The 21,802-nt window shown below is 39.7% G+C and overlaps 1 protein-coding gene across 2 annotated transcripts in view; it reads right to left on the bottom strand.

The window, feature by feature from the left end:
* KCNIP1 (potassium voltage-gated channel interacting protein 1) overlaps positions 1–17,070 on the bottom strand; it is a 338,293-nt gene extending 321,223 nt beyond the window's left edge. Inside the window, exons 1-2 of one of the 2 annotated variants that reach the window (XM_050312572.1) lie at positions 17,007–17,070; positions 15,830–15,946 (exon numbers count right to left, since the gene is read on the bottom strand). In XM_050312572.1, coding sequence (XP_050168529.1) covers positions 15,830–15,917 — 88 coding nt within the window. In that variant the 5' untranslated portion in view covers positions 15,918–15,946; positions 17,007–17,070. Of the gene's footprint in view, positions 1–15,829; positions 16,085–17,006 lie in introns of those variants that run through there. The other variant, XM_050312570.1, reaches the window with a different exon arrangement.
* Positions 17,071–21,802: the final 4,732 nt, after the last annotated feature.

Raw genomic sequence — 21,802 nt, 5'->3', positions numbered from 1 at the left:
TTCTTATTGTGATAGAAAGCAAACTTCAGTAGAAAGAGAATTGCTGCAAACTCAAGTATAGCACACGTATTCTGACACTATTTCAAGCTTCTTTTTAATACAGAACCATTTGGACGTAGCCTTTTTAAAAATTATTATTAATATAAATTATTGCATACAGCACCAAATAAAGAACAAAGTGTGAAAAGGGGTAAATTGAAATAATTTCTTTGGCCTGTATAACTTGCAGTGTTTACTATTTGCATAATAGGAAAACAACAGCACTTTTATATAGAACAGTGCATACTGTTTTTTGCACTTGCTGGACATGGAGTATGTGCTACTCCTACACATGCAGGAGTAGCTATGACCTACAAGTACAAGCCCAGTTCCATCCTGCCCAAAAGTTCTTTCACCTTGATCACTCAGGGATCCAGTCTGCAATTCAAATACCAACTATGGATTATTTTTTTTTTAAATTGCTTTCTGTGAAGAGGCAAATCCTCAATACCTTAAGCTTCAACAGAAGGTCAGTGGTTGGGATACTGAGAAAAGAAGTTTACTGCTCCTCTTCCATCATCTGTTACTGTGCTCCAGGAAAGCCAGGCACCAGGCCCACTAAGAATACCCTGCAGCTGCCAGGCCAGGAGATGAGCAGGCTCTTCAACAACTCACAGTGCTGCACGTAACTCAGCCATCAGCACCAGCTTCCCAGCGTGTCCCAGCAGGCAGAACTGCATCTGCAGCAGGGAGGTTTTCATCAACACCACTGAGGACACTGGAGTATTTAAAGAGACTCGTGTTTTCAACATTTCAGTCTGGATGAGAGGGGATGTTTATTTCCAGGTTTAATGAATTCCATAAACCGTCATTAACATTTTGTTACTTGATTTCATTAGATGTGCAAATCTTCCTATTTCAATAGCACCTCGGAACCCCTTGCAGAGACCAAGAGGGCCACCACTGGAAAGATTAGCATAACAAGCTTTTTATTCTCTTTTTATTCTCTATTACTACACTGTGCAAGTGACTTTTCATCCACAGCTTGATGCTGAAAGTTCTTTCATTGACTGAACCTCGATTTGGTCAGAATTATGCCTCTGGTCAGGGATTTGACAGGGAGCCAGACATCTCAAAGACCAGCACACTGCTCTTCCAGAGTCTCCATAGACATGTTAAGTGCTGCAGGTATGAACCCCCAGTGCAGCAGTTTGAAAGGGCTGTATTACCTGGTCAAACCAGTGCAAAAGTTACTCAATCTGAGTAAACAAACATAGCATCACCATCTGTGATAGATAAAGTCATTAAAATATTTCACACATTTAAAGGAATGGAAAAAAGAGAGGCTTCTTTCACTTCTCAATCTGAGTAAATTTTGATAGATATTAAAATAATGATGTGATCCTTGTTTCTATTACTGGCATTATGGAACTTTTTCTTCAAATACAGATTATGCTCAGCTTAAGAGAAACATTTCCTGGGAAGAAACCACCGGAGAAATTGGTTGAAGTTTTAACTCACTCAAAATCTGGCAGGTGAGAGAACAGAACCAAAGCAGGAATTTCCATGCAAAACACTTGTAGTCATGCCTGAAAGTAAAAAACAAAACAAAACAAAACACACAACCCAAACCAAAACAAACAAATGATAAAACCCAACCCTATACCAGATCTCTAAAAGGATTGTAACTCTGGAATGAGGTGAAAGTGCCAAGTTCTCCTTTCGTGCCAAATCAACCTCTCCCTCAAAGTGAGAAATTTGACAATCTGAGCAAAAGGACCTCTTGGCCATCTTATCACCCACCCTCGAGCCCTGCTGTCCTCTTGCACCCTGCACAGCTCCAGTGAGAGCAGTCTAAGGTTGGTGGGATGTGCACTTTTCTCTTCCTTAACTTATGTAAGGGAGAGCTGGTTCTTTACATACAGGGAACAAATTAAAAACAATCAATACTCATTAAAATTAAGCACTGTATCTACCCTGCCCAGTGGCATGAGATAGGTTTTCCTATAAAGTCTTCTTACCAAATAAAATCTCTGCAGGGGCACAATTGCACTAATAAAAAAATCATTACAAGAAATGTCTTCAGCAGACAGTTTTCTTGGCTCTCTCACCTTATATTACTGGAAATTCAATAAGAAGCAAGGGCTTCATTAATGAACTAATGAACTGAAAAAGGAAACACATACATAGGTTGATTTGAAGTTGAGGTTGCTGTTAAGAGATGAAGTTTGCCAGTTCAAACACAAGGACTGGAAGGTAGCAACCAAAACATTTTGTACACAGACAACTTAAAACTGACTGTAAATTTAAGCCATTCTTTAGTTATGTCAAGGTCTTCTCCATTAAAATGTAGACACTAGCACCTAAATTTTTAATTTCCCTAGTATCCTCCTTCAATACCCCAAAACTGAAATGTCCATTTTAGAATTCTAACAGAACAAACACCTCATACAATTGTAACACTGGTATTGAAAATGAAAAGCTTTTATATTGTGCAAGCAGAAAAGCTCTGAGGATATGATGCAGTATTTTTACTGTGACATAACAGTGAAGCAAACAAGGTAGAAAAAGCATAACCAGTTGTGATGATTCACTTGAAACCAGGAAGACAAACCAAAAAGAGCTGGTTTTTTGTGATTCCATCTCATGCTTCTGCTCTCATGCCAACTTGAATTCCCACACAGAAAACAGAATGGAAAAGTCTTCATTACTGTACGTCCATGCACATAAGACAGTTGATTTAAGCTGGAAAAAATGGGGTTTTTTCACAAAGGACTTCAGAAGGGAGAGTAAAGGTAACTTACTTTAATCTTTGGCCTATAGAAACTGCATTTCCCTTCTGAACATGGAGCAGCAGACTGGTTTCCAAAGGATAAAAATCCTAACAAAAAGATGTTGCACGTAATTTTATTTGGCATGGGCAGATTTGGGGTCTTTTTGTGCTGATTTTGCTGTTATTAAGAAACACACAGAGGAGCTCTTTTATCTCTGCAATGCATTGTTTGATATCTAGTGTATCAGTGCACCACACAAAAAGATACACGTTAAGGAAGTTGTACCATGAACAACTGCTTGCATAAAGTATTTCTTTGCCTGGCTCCTCTGTGCCTTTTCCAGCTCAGAGTCCTTCCTCCTCCTTGGTCCCTTATGCAACTTCACTCTTTATTTTCTAATACAACAGTGTCTTTACGGCATAGTCTGTCATGTAGACTTTGGCTGGCTCCTAAACCTGTACCCATTAACAGGCAGTTCCACTGTAAAGAGGGAAAAACAGAAAAGTTACCACTAAGTGCATTGCTAGTCCTGGACAATTTGCATCCTAATAAGTGTTACAACTGTGCTACATTATGAAATGGAAGATGTTTGTGATACCAGATGATCAAATGAGGAAGTGCATCAGTAGTCTGTTGATAGCCATTTATCAGTATTTGAAGCAAAAAGCAGTGCTTGCATGGAAAAAGGCTTAAGGCTTAGAAAATGCCCAACCACAAGTTTTCAATCATTATTTTCCTGATAATTTTTTTTCTTTTTAAAAAAAGAAGACCTATGCATTATCTCGTTAAAAAAAAAAAAAAAGTTTTGTATGAAGGACACAAGCTGTCATTAGCTCTCTTTCCCACTAAGTCCTAAACTAAGGGCAAGTTCCCTTGTCATGAGAGGAGCAGTCTGACTGCCAACTACTTGGTGCTTTACTAATATTATATACAGGTATTTGTTGCCAAGTGGTTACCATAAACATTTGCCATAGTGTGCTGTTGCAATACATGTTTAACTTGCTTAGAGATATCTTTTTATAAAGCAGGATGGGGGTTGAAAATCTGGACCCTATTACAGCTCTGCTCCAACCTTACAGAGGGGAATAGACACAAACACTGACTGCAGAACTGTGCACAGATGAAAGCAAGAAAACCCATGGAGAACATTTATAAAAGTATCTCAAAGTTCTAGTCCAGTTTTGTAAAGAAAAGTGTAACAAACTAAACCTAAAAATGTTTACAGAAACAATTCGTAGGAAGTCTTAACGAGAACAACATCACACAGCCTCCTTCAGAAATTCACTTTCTACTGATTTTCTGTTTCCCAAGTGACTTCCACATCAGATTCTAAGCAGTGAAGAGTTGTTTTGGTGCAAGAAGATAACTGGACTCCTCCAGCAGTTCTGTACACAGATACAGTGCTTATTTATTGAAGTGTACATAGCTAATGCCTTGCAGTAAAGTTGTGATAAATACATGAGAATCTAGACTGTCTAAAAACAAGAGATGTTGGGCCTTAAAGAGAGTGTCAAAACTTGGAAAATAACTGATTTTAGATGGGACACAGTATTTAGAACAAGTTGTTACAGTTTTTTTCTTACTCTTTTGACCTGAACTGTACATTGGGAACCTTTGGAACGAAAAGGGTGCTCAACCTGGAAGAACACCTAGATTTTAATTATTTATGGCCTAGTTCATTCTGTTTGCTTTCAGAACTACTATGTTTCATCTTAGCTTTAGCCCAGAGAGGATCGATCTTCTGATACAAAGAAGTTGAGAACTTGTCATTTTTGTGCAATGCAAGGAGGGAAAGTTTTTTCCATTTCTCAAATTTTAGTTTTATTTTCATCAGTTAGCTGATAAAGGAGTAGCGTGGGGCTAAATTATAGCTTAACAACTGGAGGAGAAAGAGGTGAAAAAGTGTAATAGGTGGAACAGATTTCCTCCACGTTCACGAGGTGGGTACCTCCTGCTTTTGTCCTGCAAGCACCAATAAAAGGCAGCAAATCTAAAGTTCATTTTATATGACCGCTAGGTGGGACACATGCCAAACTATTCCACACTGATTTTTTAAAAAGTAAAGGGTGTTTGTGGTAGTTTCTTCCTTAATAAAGTAAGCATTTATGAGGCCTTGTAACATAGTGTTCTTTGAAATGTATCCGAATGTTTTTCCTTTCAAGCTAGAGAACAAGGACTTTATTAAAAATAAAACAACAAAACCCCTGCATATATATTAGAGCATGTCTTGCCCAGCATGAACACAGCTTACTGCATCCTCTTCTGCAGCTCCTCACTGGGGTCCTGAGACTATTTTCACCTCATTTAGGATGTTTAAACCAACCAAAAGGATCAGGAAGGTACTGCAACAAATTTTGCCTGAGTTTTATGATTTTAAATTGCAATTCACCAGTTTATTTCATCGCAGGAAACATCCAACTGTTATTCACAATAATCTAAAAACACCTCTGACATATCATATTTCTTTTCTTCCTAAGATATTTAAGAAACATTCTGCAGTCAAGCCACATGAAATTATTTACCTAAAGAGAGAACTGATTTTAAAACATTGCCTGACATCTGTCCATCAAGACCTATAACGGTGAACAAAAGATATTAAAATACCTTAAAGGGTGAAGACTTAAAGAAATTTCAAATCTCTTTTCAAATGTAAACCCAAGATTCTTGTATTTGGGAAAGTTTTAAGAAGCAGTTTGTATTCAGGTTATTCAACTTAGCATAGAAAATTAATTATTTGGTCATACTCAGATAAATTATTTTTATAAGAACTTAGTCTTCAACCAGCTAAAGGCTGCTTTTAGCTGGGCTGAAGGTGAAACTGTGAGCATGTGAGAAGTGCCAGGCTTTGCTGCTAGGCCAGTTTGTTCCTACATCTATTGACCAGTCACTTCACAAAATTAATTATACACAGCTACTAATTATTTATGTAAACCACTGTGAATACACAGAGCAACTTTCTTGGAAAGGAGATCAAAAACCACAAGACAGACACTCTGCATTTCAGACCAATTGTTGAATTAACTCCTCTGAAAAGAGCAGTTAATTGTCCAGATGACCACATGTCCTCCTAAACACCTCACCTAGTAGAATAAAACAACTCCAATTAAGCCTCAAGAAATTACTGTAATGGGCACCTTAAATAAAAGCACAATGGTGTAATCAAGTTCTATTAATTCAAACTTGAATCGTCAATTGGGATTCGATGTGGCATACCAAAATGCCATCTTTTGGTGTAAATCCCCCAACTTTACAGTAGCAGAGTCTGGAGCTAAGCCCTTAAGCTTGCCCAGTGGAGTCTTTTTGATCTGTGGACCAAGAGTGTAGAAAAGCCATCCCCTCTCGAGCAAAAGGAGGCCCTTGTATATTCAGGAAATTCACCTTGCTCAACCATCATAAATTGCCAGTGAAGATGCACATTAAGAAAAGGCCAAAGAGATTTGTGCAGTGATACAATAAAAACTGTAATTCAGGCATCCACATCTGGGGTCCCACAGAAGGAGTATTCTCCAGCACCGCTGCAGGAATAGGGGCCACTCAGAAGCTATTCATCAGAGCCTTGCTCAGTTAAGAAGCCTAACAGATCAGCTGAAAATAGAGAAGGATATGAGTTTAGATAGCCTGTTTAATTGGTTAGATATGTTTAACCTGGGCCCAAACCTTAAGAAGGTTGCTGTTGTAATTTTAACTGGAATTTTTGTTTTCTTTTGCATTTTAATTAGCGTACTGTGTGTTCTTTCTTGTGTGACACATTTGGTTCGTCGTAGTTTTGCACAAATCTTAGCCTTTCAATTAGAAAATAAAAAAAGGGGAATTGTTGGGTACCAGGCAGACATTAGGCCTGGGATAGCAGGTGCAGTTGCTCAGCAAGAGGTCTCATAGGTTAAGGATGGAATTCAGTAAATGGCCTTGGACACTCAGAGCGAGAGAAGAAGCTGCTAAACTTCTGTAGAACAACATCATGCAGCAGACACCTGCAGCCTCAAGTTAAAACTGAGAAAAAAAGGACTTTTAACCCCTGCCTTACTTATAGAAAAAATATAGCCTTATATATAGCAATAACAGAGTGCCTTATGATAGTGTAAGAGAGTTCAAATAGAGTGAATAAGTTTTGAAAAGTTGTATAACTGTGTGCCAAGCAGTTCCCTGCACGCTCCCTGCCCTGCAGCCTGTAAAATCCTTACACTAGGTGTGATAAATATGCTTAATGTAAACATTGCATTCCAGAATTGGCTCTTAAGCCATCTCTGGTCCTGCTCTCCACTTCCCCTCACCCTGTTGAGCATGAGGCAAAGAGGACAAAGAATAAAACCCTCGGTTTTGCTGCTGCAGTGGAGCTCTCTTTATTTCACCACCAAGCCTGCAGACAGCCAGAGACCAAAAAAGTCCTAGTTAGGGAGCTGGTTTAGGGAAGTGGACATCAGTAAATATGCATTAGGACTATCCTTTGAGCTCCACGAGGAAGAGACAAATAACCATAAAAGCAGAGCGGGTAGGTGCTTCTCTGAAGGATGTTCATCTGCACGAACAGTAGCAAACAACTTGTGGCTCACAGCATGAGTTGTTTGCCAAGTCACAGTCATTAAAAAAAGTGTGTCACATATTGGTCCTGAGCAGCAAAGTTCACTTGAGGTTCTAAGAAAACTTGATCAAAAAAACTTATCCAGAAAATTGATTATAATTCGAGTGGGGCTTATTGCAGTTGCCACAGGTCATACTTGTGCTCCTGGTATTGAGTCAAGTGCAAAGCAAGTATTGCTGCATAACTGAAAAAGATGGCCTTCTATAATACTATCTTCCTTCTCTTTCTGATTCCTTGTAAATGGATTTATGCCCCAGCTAGTAAAATTCAATAGGATTTAACCAACGCCAAAATAAACAAATACCAAAATGAACTTTCTCAAATAGCTTTTACTATTTTATGCCTGACAAGGGACTTTTGGCACATGTAAACTAACAAAGAGAGACCACAAGAACTTGTGCTTGAAGTGGTGCTTGGGGGGGGACATCCTAAACATTCCAAAATCTGCCACAGACCTTTTCTGCTCACAGCATAGAAACCCTTGGTGAGATCAACAAAGGTTACATAGAGTCCTTTGTTCTGTTCCCTACACTCCTCTTGCAGTTTTCTAAGGACAAATACCATGTCTGTGGTACCCCTATTGGCTTTCAGGTAGAAGTTCTTCTGCTAGAGCAGGTATTAATCTGTTCAAAAGAATTCTTGCAAGGATTTTACCAGCAATGGAGTGCTAACTAAATACAGAGCTTGCTGCATTCCCCTGGACTTCCCTAGAGGACATTTGATTGATACCAGAGGCAAGACCACAGAGTCCCCAGTCCTCTTCCAAAAGCACTGCTAGAACTGCTTATAAACCATGAAAATTGCTGTCTATTTGTCAGCTAGGGGAAAGATTGAAAACCACGGTTTAGGAGCACTTATTTCACTGGAATTTTCCCCCAACATCACTCTCCATTATTATCTTTCCAACTGAACATACCAAAACACTTGAAAGAATTATATTCTCAGTAGTATGGTTTTCCCTGTTGCCTGTTATTAATTTCATTAGTAGTCAGCACACACTTCTAATCTAAACTGGATGATGTACCTGATATTATTGTGAATTGTTATCTTAATCACAAAGCAACACGTTGTGCTGAGGCATACAACATTTTGGTAATAAAATCCACAGATAAGAAAGTATCCAAAAATAAATGGCACTTACACCAAAATTCTGAGGTTATAGACAAAAAAACCAACCAACCAACCAACCAACACAAACAAACCCAAAACACAAAGCACAGAACATATCACCCTCAACAGCAGATCATGTGGAAATATAGTTAATTCAAAGATATTTTTAAACTGTATTTGTTTGATGAAGACTGAAACCCTTATTGCAAGGTCTGAAAACATCACAGAACAATTTCAGGCAGAGTACTGCATTACTTACACTGTTGTCAAGTGATTTTCTTTGCAAATAAAGCTGGATCCACAGAGCTAAAGAGGTACTGCACTTCTTTTGATCTTTTGCTAGAAGTCCACTCCTGCACCCATTCATCCCATGGATATTTTAAAAGTCCATTAAGAAGAGAAAGTGACCCAGTCTCATTACCAGAAAATCTACCAGAGGGACCAAGAAAGTGAGACCAGTCCCTCATAATCACTGCACCGATCACAAATGCTTTCCAAGTCTTCACCACTGCCATATGACCACCTCTGTCAACTGCAGCAATTTCAGCAGAACAACTTCACTCAATCCCCTGAAATTCAGTCACCCCTACCTGGCCTAGTTCTGCAGATGGCTTTTGTTACTGAAGCAGGCTTCCTAGGGTTCAGATTTAAACCAGAACACCAAGAGTCTTTGTCTGGAGTTCACAAGATTTTCCTCACACTTACTGGCAGCTTTGTCACACCTATTCATAGACAGGTGGAAGAAGCAGGCAAGTCAAGAGTTTGAGAGTCTTTCCTGCAGAGATTTAGCCTTTTACACACTTCACAACCAGAGTTAGCAAAGCAGTTTCAGGGTAAGATGGTTGGTGTTCCACTGATTCAAACACACCATGTTCCCTTTACAGTGAATGTATTTGTAAATTCCATCTTCCATTACCCAGTTTAAATGTGACCCTTGCTGAAATTACACTGAAACGAACAGCTGATCTTCTAGCTACAGGCATTTACTAATGGCAAAACAGCATCAAATCACACAACAGAAACAAAGCACCAGAAAAATATCATGTCATTATTGCTCGTCTGAAAGACAAATTTGCCTAAAAGTTGAAGATGTCATTTCAAAATTTCAAAAAGGCAGGCAAGTTGAACACTTGTCCTTTAGTAGATTTAAGTGATAGGGGCAATTTTCAGAGTGCAGTAGATTAAAAGGATATTAATTTTGGCTAGATACAATTATGTGTATTATGTAACAAGGTTTTATTTTTATACTTTCAAAAATCTATTTTGACTTAACAGGATGAGCACCTCATCAAATATGTGGTAGCAATTTCTCTCACACTCTAATGTAAGGCTACTGGACAAAGTTTCTCATTTAGAAAAGAAAGCATTAATCACTCTTATTTCAAACCTCAGACTACTTGGCTTCTAGTTATCAGCATTAAATGTACTCCACCCACGTGCCCTGCAAGCCAAATGTTGTGAAACAGCCATTACAAAGAATGAAATTAAAAGCTAGAGCAGTCTGAGAAGTGAATATCAGATTATATATGCATGCTATTGGGTTTTAGTAAAGCTGTGCAAATGGAAAAGAAGTTTGCCATGAATATTTATTCCAATTACATCACAAGCTTAAATGCTGCTGTAGTTAAAACCTTCCTGTGCCTGCTTTCCATTACATTCCCATTTATGAGCTTTCCTGTTCATACGAAAACAACAAAGGTCCAATAACAGGAATCCCACAAACACCATCACCAAGAAGTCAGGACAGAAGTTCGTTTGCTGGAGCCCCAAAAATAGGATTCATGCTCAGGAAACTACTTAGCTTTACCAGGCACCCAGCATGGAGCAGAAACACCAGTGCAGGTTTTGTTGCCAGTATGAAGGTGATCAACACAAAGATACCCTATAGGAAAGGAATAATTAATAAAAATACAGACAGAATATAGCCTAAAAAATCCAGACCTGACTTGCAGCTCAAGACTGGTTTCTGAGAACAGGAAACACAGACAAGTGTTACCTTCCTGTCACTCTTTATTGTTGTGCTACTGGAGATAAAACCACATATTAAAATTACACTTCATGTGCTAATTTAAGCTAATTTTAGAATAATGATACTACCCACTTATATCAAGTCATCTTCAAAAGTTATCCATTTACACTTAAATTTGCTCATTAGAAGGTTCATTAGGTCAAAATATATTGCATTATGTTCATTTTGCACAATTTGAATTGACAAAATCTGTGTGGCAAATTAGCATACCTATATAGCTACAGTGTGAGTATAAATGACACATAAAGAAGTTTAAGTGTAAATGGATAACTTTTGAAGATAGCTTGACATAAGTGGGTAGTAGCATCACCCTAAAATGCCCCTTTGCCAACAGCATGCTTCCTGTTGGCCTACTGGTTATGGGGAGGAAAAAAAAAAAAAGAAAAAAAAAAGCCACCAAAATCAATCAAAACCACCCACCCACACAATGAGATTTTTGTAAGTTGTTCTAATGCTATAGAATCTGATTACTTTATTGCTTTATTGAAATGGCTTTTTCATTTGAAAATCTGTAGATTAAACTATTTGTTACACAAAAAAATTAATAATATTTTCTCTAAAGAAATTGTCTATTACTATAGGTCCAAATACAGACCTGGACAGTTAAACTGATATGCTCTGCATTTTTCTAACATATTCAATAGAAATATCACAGTTGTTATATGTAATATCACCACTTTGGATGCCAGATGAGAACATGGTTTGTCCACTGATGTCTAACTACACCCAAGATTCCACAGTATCAGACACAAACATACACAAATGCTTATTGCAAAATGCCATTTAAAGAAAGCTTCCTGAAGAATTTCCCAGAGGATAAGGAAATGTTTTCTTTTCTTTTCTGAATAAGTAACCCTACATACTTCTCTTTTGGAGCTACACCATTGCAAATAATTAAGTTTTTAATACGTTTCTAGCAGCCACATGCAGCCATATGTTTGCAAAGTCATTAGTTTCTAGAGGGAGAGGTTTATAAAAAGTTTTAAAAGGCAGACTAGAGCATTATCACTTTCTCTCACTGTCAGTTCTTAAAATCTGTCTTGCTTCTGATGGCAGACAGAAGTGCAATGCATGTGCATATGTTCAGGTTGCTCAAGTAGTTCGGCTTTTGTGGGAAAGATAGCTTTATTTGCAGTTATTTTTTAGCCACACAAACAGGTGTGAGGTACCAAACAGAGATGTCTTTTACTTAGTGGCTCAAAGATCAATATGGAGAAAATATAATTAGATATGTTGGCATTTTAAAAAGGAAAACAAAAACCACCATTTCCACCAGTAGTGTAATGAAATTGGAGAGCTTTAGTGGGTAGAGCTCAGATCAGGTACTGAAAGGTGAAGCTTCAGTAGTTGCAGACTTTCCTCTAAGTGAAAACAGCTATTCTACCCCTCAGAGCAGCAGCCCCTCTCAAACAGCATTTTATCTACAGAAATTCTCAAAGCCTTTTAGGACAATTTGGAAAAGCATGACCACATGGGCAAGCTCTAACCCACTCTTAAAGTACATTGTCATGGGTTCTGTAAGCACTGTCCTTATTAAAGAACATTTAAAACACCCAGAAAAGTATAATAGAGAACAGGTACGTCAGTTTGCTCTGAATCAGACCCCCCTAAATTGAAGCTTGTCTAAACCTGAAGGCAGTAGCTCTAATTTCAAGGGGTGAAGGCAGGCTAGGAAGCCACAGGAGGATCAAAGTATCTTGTCATATGTCACACAGGTGCAAGAACCCTGGCATCACTTGAACAACTGCAATGAATCTTCTTGTGTTTTCAGGGCATTTAGCAACATTTACCCTGCCCTTGCCTTTTCCAGAGGCTGCAGTCATGAGGACAAACCTAATGAAGTGCCAGTGTGCTCCAAAGGCACAAGATTAACTTCCACTGAGAGGAGATGAAACCTGAGTATGACTAAGAGGGACTATGTGATTTCCTTACCATCTCACATAGCATTTCAGAAGACTAGCTGTAATTTGGATTCACAAAGAAGCATCAAAACAGACCACACAGCTGTAAAACACTCAGAATACTTTCTTTCAGGCTTGGGGATGCTGGGAGGAGACCAAGATGTTTGAAGAGTTTATCACTGCAGTGGAACAGATAATTAGGCAATTAAAACCGTGAAAAGTGGACAAATTACCAGTTCCAGATGAATTTGGGCTGCAGAATAGAAATGGGAGAAGCAAGAAAATAGAAATGAGTGCCTTTGGCGAGCATCTTAATAGCATAACTAAAAGAGGGGCAGTTTGGGAACAAAGGTGAAAGGGTAGTTAATTTGCAGAAGCTTATCTGCTTTTGCAAAGGAACATTTTGAAGTAGTTGCTTCCTATAATCATCTCACTTTTCTCGTGTTGATAACTAGAACACATTAATAGAAATCCAAGAGGTCTTATTTCAGCTTCATTTTTGGTAACTCAGCAAGGCCCTCCTGCACTAAGTTTTTAATGGTGTTAGCAATATCTTCATACTCACACAAGTTCCTTGTTTAATCATTCTGTTCAATAGGAAACCCTCCACAAACTCATTCTTGCCCCCCTTTCTTGCTTCCAGGACATGGAAGATGAACCACTGATTGCAACTCAGTCTCATTTTACTACTGTAAATAGCCAAGGGGAAAGAAAAATACTACTATTACAACAAGCAGAAACCATAGAGTACAGCTAAGAATTGCAACTCATTGAAATATGGAGTATTTCCCACTGCAATAACCTTCAGAATGACAGAAGCATAAGGAGAGAGTAAAATTTATGCCTAATAAAGGCTTCTCCTTGTAAAAGATATTTAAAGTAAAAATAAATTAAAAAACACATTAAATAGTATGAAAGAAACGAGGTAGGAATGTGATGAAAAACACAGGTGATAATTCTTGAATATACAAAAATATGCAGAATTTTTAACAAAAAGAGTACTAAACAGTAATCTCTGGGACAAATGTACAAAGAACAACTTTTTTTTTTTTTTTTTAATTCAACACTCCTCAGGAGAATTTTTTCTCATAATTTTCTTTCTAGTTATGAGTTTCATAGGTAATCATATGGAAACATTTATTCTTATAACAGCTCTTTGATGTCTATGCAACAAACTAATTTGTATGGTTTATTCCTTCCTGAATCCCAGTTCAAAACACAAACAGCTGAATTGAAAAAAAAAAAGAAGTTTATCAGAGTTTTAAATTCTTTCTTAATTCTTTGGCTCCCTAGGTTTTGTAGGCAGCCACTCTTATCTCATCCAAACAGCTTGAAACGAGACATTGCCAAGGGAAACAAATTGGTAAAACTGTACAGTACCATTGCATCAGCTACAGAGACAATGATAGTGCAGTGCTGGCACAGTTCAGAAGGAGGGGAGGGGAAGCAGGTCTTGGGTATTTTATACTCTAAATTTTAGCTCTATATAGTGCTATCCTGTCAGACTCCCATGTTCATCTATCCCATCGCCAAAGCAAAGGTAGCTCTGGCAGTCTCATTTTGTCATTTCATTTACCATGTCAAGCAACCCAAGGGTTGCTCAAAAGCTCCCCATTAGATGAACTGCTCTAGATGAGCGTGCAGGGAAACACCACCAGATCAGAAATTTCCTCTTGTCTTCAGTGGATCTCAAACCAACAAGACACAATTTATCACTGATGACCTGTGAACACAGTAGCACACACCCTGTATTCCATTATCTCCTGAAAAAAGCACAAAGTACACCAAATTCACCATGCTGACATATTGTAGGGGAAAAGGTCTTGCAGACAGAATCTATCCCTTTTTCTTATGCTCATGACAATAAATAATTTATTTTTCTCTCTTGTTTCTAATATTAAGAGAGACATCTTGGCTTTAATCACAAATTATAACCAACATCTGACAGCTCTTTTCAACAACAGACTTTAATAAGTTTTTCATCTTTCCTCTACTGGTGTTTGACAGCCTATGGATTACATGGAGTAAAGTGGAAGAAGAAGAAGAATTAAATACACAAAGATGTAATTTTAAACCAATCTTGATTTTAAAAGCAACGGACCTGTCCCGTATTATTAATATAAAACAGACATTTTCTGGTACAGATTTCTTTTTCAAGCAAGTAAGGTTAATATCAGAAAGCTGTCTAAGAACTACATTTCTTTTCTGGAGAGACAGATTGAATAAATTTCCCAAGTTTCTGCTAAAGTAAGCTGCACTTAAAAGTCCTTGGCACCTTTACATTTGCCACTTCAAAAATCACCTCAGCCTACTTTATTTTATCCTAAGAAACAACTTAAACATTAAAATCAATGCTAGAGCATATGTTCTCCAGACAGACAACACAGCCACACACATCCAAGAATTCTAAACTTATCTGAAATATAAGTGCTTCTTTTTTTGCTCCTTGACTATGAACACATTAAAAAGAGCTTCAGACTGTGCTTTTTAAAAGAACTACATCACAACATACACTCTTCAGCCTTATAGAAGTATCTCTGCTAATAATTTAGCCTGAACTCCACTATTAATTCTCAAAACCACAGCCCCTCTAACCAAGCACACAGAGCTTGGAGAAGTCTGACCCTCATCTAAGAAGCGACCACATTTCAACAGGCAAGCAGCATTCAAGCATAACATTATTTACTACTGTCAGGAGTTCCTAAACAAATCACCAATACTCACATAATTAACTGAGGGAATTTTCAGCACACTCAGAGGTGTGCTGAGAACTATCATGGTGAAAGGAATGATCAGCAAAAGTAATATAACTTACCTTAACACCAACACAGGAACTACTAGGTGTACAAAGAAGAATAGAGGGTTTACTTTGTTTGTTGTTTGATTTTAGTAAAGAGGACAGCACAAATAAGTTTGGTACTCTTCCACCTGCGCATGGGAAGGCACACGGGGTGTAAGTGGCAAGCAAAACTTTGGTAAACAAAAGATACTCAATTATATGAAGTAAGTAGTCACCTAGATTTTGAACCAGGATACACACATGCTTCAAACAAGCAGAGACACTAAAGTAGAAAATGACACAGAGAGGTACCAATTACTGACAGGCAGCAAGACTTTGGATTTTTTAAGCTGCACATCAATTGCTTTCAGAAACACATCTCTGAACACACTGAAACAGCTCGCTACTGTTGAGAACCACAGCAGATTGAGAAGTACAGATTACGAACTGCACAAGTTAGAAACAACTGCAGAAGGCTTCACAGCACAGCTCCAATCTTCACTGCACACAGCAACTTCTTTCAAAGCAGTCAGTTCCCAGAATTAAACCAGAACACCTCTGAAGACACAATAAATCCTATCAGAAGCCTTCTTAAAGCCTAGAAAACTACCCCACAAAGCTAATAGCAAACCGAAGGAGTAACAGAAGAACAGTATGAACTAAAATGCTTTCCCTTACCTTTGCTGAGAGTGCCTGTGATGAGCTTAAAAATAGTCTGGGCGAATTTGACAATCCCATGCTTGCATCTCTTTGAACATCCACTCATGGTTCAGACGGGTAGAAAAACTCTTCTCTCTTACAAAGTCCAAAAATAACAAAAAATAACAAAAATAACAAAAAAAAACACAAACAAACAAACAAAACCCGAGTTCTTTACAAAGTTGAGATGACAGGTTGCGCGATGCACGGAACTCTGCCCTCACACGCCGACCCCCAGGCTCTGCACTGAAATTTACCACTCTGAAGCTCACAGGAAGAATTGCAACGGAGCCATGTGCATCCCCTTTTAATTAAAGGAACAGCTCTCCCTATCAGCCGGTACTGCCCACACCTGCTGCGATGCCCTGATTGAAGCAGCTAAGCACGACACCACCTGAACCAGTCAGGGGGTTGTTTTTGGCAGGTTCGTCTCACCAGGCTGTGCCCCGTTTCGGGGCTGTTGCGCTGGGCACTGGGAATGCAGCAAGGAATGCTGGAGTCAGCGTCTGCAGACTGCTGCAAACAAAAGAAGCTACTGTTTGAAGACCGCTTTCTTGATGCTGATTTCAATTAAGTTGTCGATTTTACTCTCTTCAGGCCAAGGAAACCTCGAAAATAATTTTTTTTTTTCATTCTACCAACACCGTAGCCACACTTTGCATGCAGAAGGCTGCAGAGCATTCCTTTGCAAAACCTTCTAGAAGTAGGGAAAAAAGCTGCACCCAGGGAAAAAAAAAAAAATCTCTTTATTTTCACTGGCTTAGATGCTGCTCAGATAGCGATTTGCTCAGCACTCAGCCTTCCGGAGCCGGCTGGGCTCGGGCTCACCCCTCTGCAGCACCACATTGCACTTTTCGCCCGCTGCCTCAGTCGTGCTGGTCCGGTGCTCACAAGGCTCCCTGTGCTGCACAGGGAGTTATCCCCTAGCAACAGCCGCAGCTCTGGCTTCTCCAGTTCAGTCAGTTATTGCTGCGTGCCTGGAATACTCTGAATAAAAAGAATTGATGCGTCCAGCAGCGAAGCTGAGACACCTCAGACTCCATCTGAGCGCTGGGCAGACTCAAGCATCTTTAGGTTTAATTCACGCTGACCGTCTCAGGTGTTCTTAAACAACCCCCCAAATGCACTGTTTGCTTGTCTCGGTTACCAGGCTTACCTCAGGTTTCTGCTCACACCTAGCTGCCACCCGTTAATTACTTCATCAGCCCTCTCTCTAACGAAGTGATCTGGAGCCAGCCATCACCTCCAGGCGGCAACAGCTTCTTCCCGCTTTTACGAGGGACAGGCGCAGCAAACAGCTTTGCGCTTCAGGGAACAGCGATACACCCTTCACTCCGGGGGCAGTAAAATGCTTTATCGGGATAACTTGCATTCCTCAGGCAAAATTGGGGGCTGTGCCAAATGGCTCACCTTGATCTGAAACAAGCGACTGTCTGTCCCTCCCGGCTGGAAGCGCCTTTCCCCTCCTCATCTTCTCCTCGCACGGGCACTTCGGCGCTGCCCCCCTGCCCTCCCCACGCCACCTCTCAGCTTCTTCACCTCCCCCTTCTCAGGCACGGAGTCGCGGAGCGCTGTCCGGAGTGGCTTCGTGCCGCATCATTTTACCCCAGAAAAATTGTCGCGCGTAGAAAGCGACTTGAGGATAAAGTGACCTCGTCAGCTCGTGCTGTCACCCCCGCGCTGAGCCGTCGGGCACAGGACATTTTTTCTGCCTCTTCAGTTCCACCCTGTCCCCTCACATTCAATTCCAGGTCTTTTGAGATGTCATAGTCCCCAGCTTTGGAAAACTTCCACAAAGCATGAAGGGAAAGCACGTATGAGCTCAGGAAGATTATTGTCCTCGGCCAGCAGGGACATCCCCTGCGGATGCAGCCCCTTCACCTCGGGGCTGTGCTCCACGGGACAAAAGTTTGCCAGCCGAGCTCTCAGAATACCCTTTGAGGCACCGGTGGCAAGCACTGAGACTACCCCTCCTCTCTGCAGGCAGGGAGAGGGGCAAGGGCCTTGCTGCCTCTCCACCTGGATTGCAAATATCCAAAAGTCTCGGTGCTCCTGCCACCATCACCTCCACGCAGCCCAGAGCCTTGATTATACATGACTTCTCTATTTCACAGATTATTGTATTTGTGGGGATCCTCAGCCCAGTGTTATGAATGGGAAACTGATTAAAAACATTCATCAACACTGTTAGAAACATATGGCTAAACAGAGAGTGGTGCATGAGCTTCTTGTGTAAATAATATTTCTACCCTACACCACAGATCAACAACGACTAAGGTAAAAAATACAGGAGTGATGTGAGGATGGAGGGTGGGAATGGAGGTGTGGGTGTGATTTGTGGTGGTAAGTAACTCCTTAATGAAACCATCTCCAAGGCTGTCCTTTATTCCCAGAGTTCCAATTCAAAGTTGAAAATGTGATTCTTCAAAAGAGAAAAATAAGCTGTAATAAGGCAGTAAAACGTCAATAGGGAAATCAAGGAGTCGGTAGGTTGTTAATTAGTATATCTCTGTATCAAAGGTTTGCAGCATGTTTAATTGCATTTATATATATCTACATTATGATATAATTGGGGGGTATGTAGGACAATAGACAAAGGGAGTGCTACAAGCAGTAGTAAGAAAGAAGTTATGGAAACTGAGAGGTCTTACACAGCAGGGAGAATAAAACTGTATAATATTCAGACAGGACTTTAAACCTCACTGGCACTCTAATTTCCAGAGAGAAAGAGATTTCTTCTCAGACATCCATTTGCCTCTTTTGGGCCATATGTTATGGTTTAACCCCAGACAGCAGCTCAGCCCCACACAACCACTTGCACCCCTATGGTAAGATGGGGGAGAGAATTGGAAGGGTAAAGCAAGAAAACTCATGGGCTGACATAAAGACAGTTTAATAGAGAAAGAAAAGGCTACACACAGAGGAAAACAAAACAAATTTGCTGTTTCCCATGGGCAGGCAGGTTGAGGCATCCCCAAGACAGCAGAGCTCCATCACAAATAACACTGACTTGGGGGAAAAAGTCCTATCATTCCAAATGTCTTCCCCTTCCCCCATCTTTATAGGATGAGCATGATGCCATGTGGTCTGGAATATCCCTGGGGTCAGCTGGGGTCACCTGTCCTAGCTATATCCCTTCCCAAATACTTGTGGCCCCCCACCCTGCTAGCTGGTGGGGTGAGGAGCAGAAAAGACCTTGGTTCTGTATAAGTGATGCTCAGCAATAACGAAAAAAATCCCTGTTTTATCAACACTGCTTCCAGCAGAAATACAAAACTGCCCACATGGGTTAGTGTGAAGAAACTTAACCCAGCACATCTCTAACAGAGGATAATGGGTCAAAAGGAACACAAAACCTACAACAGTAGTAGGGGATTGTCATAGCCACAGTTGCACGAAAGCTGCAGTGGTGGAAATCTCAGTCCTGTAGCTCAGAGAAGATTGGAATTAACCAAGTTTTCAGCAGAAGTTTCAGCAGCCAGAGGCCTTCTAAACATTGACATTCAAACAAACAAAAAAGGAAAATACTTGGGCATTTTACTGATCCCGAAGGGTCTCACTGCTGTTATCTGTGGGAAAGTACAAAGCCAGCTTATTCTCACTGCAGGAAAATGTCTTCAGCAATTGACAGAGAATGTCCATGAGAAACAAAGGTGTTATATCCTAATGTGAGCTTTTTTAAAAATGGTCTGAGTAAGAGAAACAGTGTTTCTGTATATTAAGTTTCTGTATATTACTAGAAGTATAAGGAGGTCAGTTTAAGTAGAAAGGCCTGCAAAAATAAGGTTATTCAAGGGGAAGGTTGAGATGTAGGGAAAAATATTTTTCTCCAAAGGCTTTAATACAATAAACTCCAGAAGACTACAGAATGTCCTGTATTTTTTTACATCAGTTTTCAGCACACTTAATAAGGGGCTACAGTAGTTAACAAAACATTCAGAAATGTAATTGGTTCACTGAAACCTACGTTTAGTTTAATTTTCTGCATGTCAAATCTCAGAACACAATATACAAGCTAACTATCATCCCCAAAAGATTTAAAACTGTATTATAGGAAATTATTCTATCCTAATTTGCCATTCAGGAACACAGTGTAGGTGGGTGAGAGGTAAAAATATTCTCTGAGCATGTAAGAATCACACAAGTCAAGTTCAGCCTGGGGTTCAGCCAGTACTGACATAAAAGACAGTTAAACCTATTTGCATCAGGAAGAAAGTTTAATCCCTTAACTTGAAGCTACACAGTAAATGCTCAAGAATAAGTATGAACAATCAGTCTGTGAACTTGGATGCCCTGCTTTCCTACAGCCTTCTCTGGTATAAAGGGAATATCTCTAATTTTCTGTGGGTACCTTAGATCTGAAAGAGCAATTCCAGAGCTAACTGTGCTATCATGGGTGTCAGGGTATTACATTCCTGTCACATCATCATAATGCTGTGGAAGCCAAAAAGGTAGAGGAGGGGATGGCCAGGATCCATCATAGATCTTGAGTACTCTCAGAGTACACTCTAGTTATTGTTTTTTTAATTATATCTTCCTAAGTTTCTGCTACTTGGTATCATGGGAGACAATTGTCAGCTAATTGAGTATTTGGTCTGGTCCATTCTTGTATCTGACTGCAGAGAGATTTCTCACAAAAGCAAAAATAATCTCAGCCTAAGTAGGATAACCCAAGTCACTCCTTTTCCCTGTGGTTTGGGGAAGTGCATCATTGCAGAAGTTTCTCCCAAACTCCTCATAAATTTTTTCTTAGGGAGTTTTTCATGTCAGTATGATGCACTGTTATATTAAACCAGTAAGAAAGAGTAGGATCTTTCCTCCTGCACTGGCATTCTTTTCAGTCTCCATGTATTCATCTCAAGTCTAGTAGTCCCTGCTGCTAACTTGTCAAAGTTAGACACTAAACTGGAGCATGACAGAGATTCCTGCCCAGCCTGTGCTCCCAGCTCTCCTTCCCAGAGAAGAGAGTATAGGAACAGATGATATGCACTGAGTCTCACCCAGAGATGGAAGTTTAGAAGTGCCAGCTGTTCTCTTAGGTCCAGAAGGTTGTCACAGCCGTACTGCACCATCTCCATTGCACTCCAGCTGCCTCAGGATAGACTATGAATGAAACTTCAGTGATCTGTTTGCAAGTAAGTCTAGCAAGTACTGGCAGTTGTTCCTGCTAGATGTGTCCTAATTACCTCTAGATTTGAGGCAACTTAACACATCAAAAATCATAGTTTTATTGACTCCTGGGAAAAAGTATAACCCCAAGGAATAGCTTTGAAAATGAAGAACTAACACCTTACCTGAATGCTGGTAGTCTGTGAGGGTAGAGCTCTCAGCACACTGTATCCTATGCTATTATTATTTACAATTAATATTAAGCATTTTCCATGTATAGAAATCCAAGGAAGTTTGTACTAATAGCTACTTTTCAAATCTGGTAAACTGGCATATAACCAGATAAACTTACTTGCCTATGATTATCCAGAACAAAGCAGCAACAACTTCTCTTTTGTAGCAGTCTAGCAGCAGTATCCCAGCTGTGATATTATCTTCTCCACTGGTTTCTGACATTGCTGCCAGGCAGATAATGACTATTGTTTTCATTCATTCTGTAATTCCAGTTAGTATTATCAGATGGAGCCTCAGGAACGTTGCCTGAAGATTTCCTCATCACTACAGAGCTTGATTTTTTATGGCACAGTAGATTCAAGCAGCATTCCTCACTGGGTAGGAAAGTATACAGCAGTATTTTTCACAAATGGTCTACTCAAATGGGATCATCTCTTTATTTAATGTCCCATCTACCAAGTATGACTTATTTTTTATTAACACAGAAATCTAGGGGGAGAAACAGTACTTATGAAAAAGCACACATACTATAATGGGTTTTAAAGGTGCATTGAGAAACTAAGAGGATGGAGATTTGGGTATGTGCTGGGTTTGGCTGGGGGAGAGTTC

The sequence above is a fragment of the Myiozetetes cayanensis genome, unplaced genomic scaffold (genome assembly GCF_022539395.1).
Source record: "Myiozetetes cayanensis isolate MyiCay16 unplaced genomic scaffold, myiCay2020 scf17, whole genome shotgun sequence".
Lineage (NCBI taxonomy): Eukaryota > Metazoa > Chordata > Aves > Passeriformes > Tyrannidae > Myiozetetes > Myiozetetes cayanensis.
This window is presented reverse-complemented; position numbering and strand designations above follow the sequence as displayed.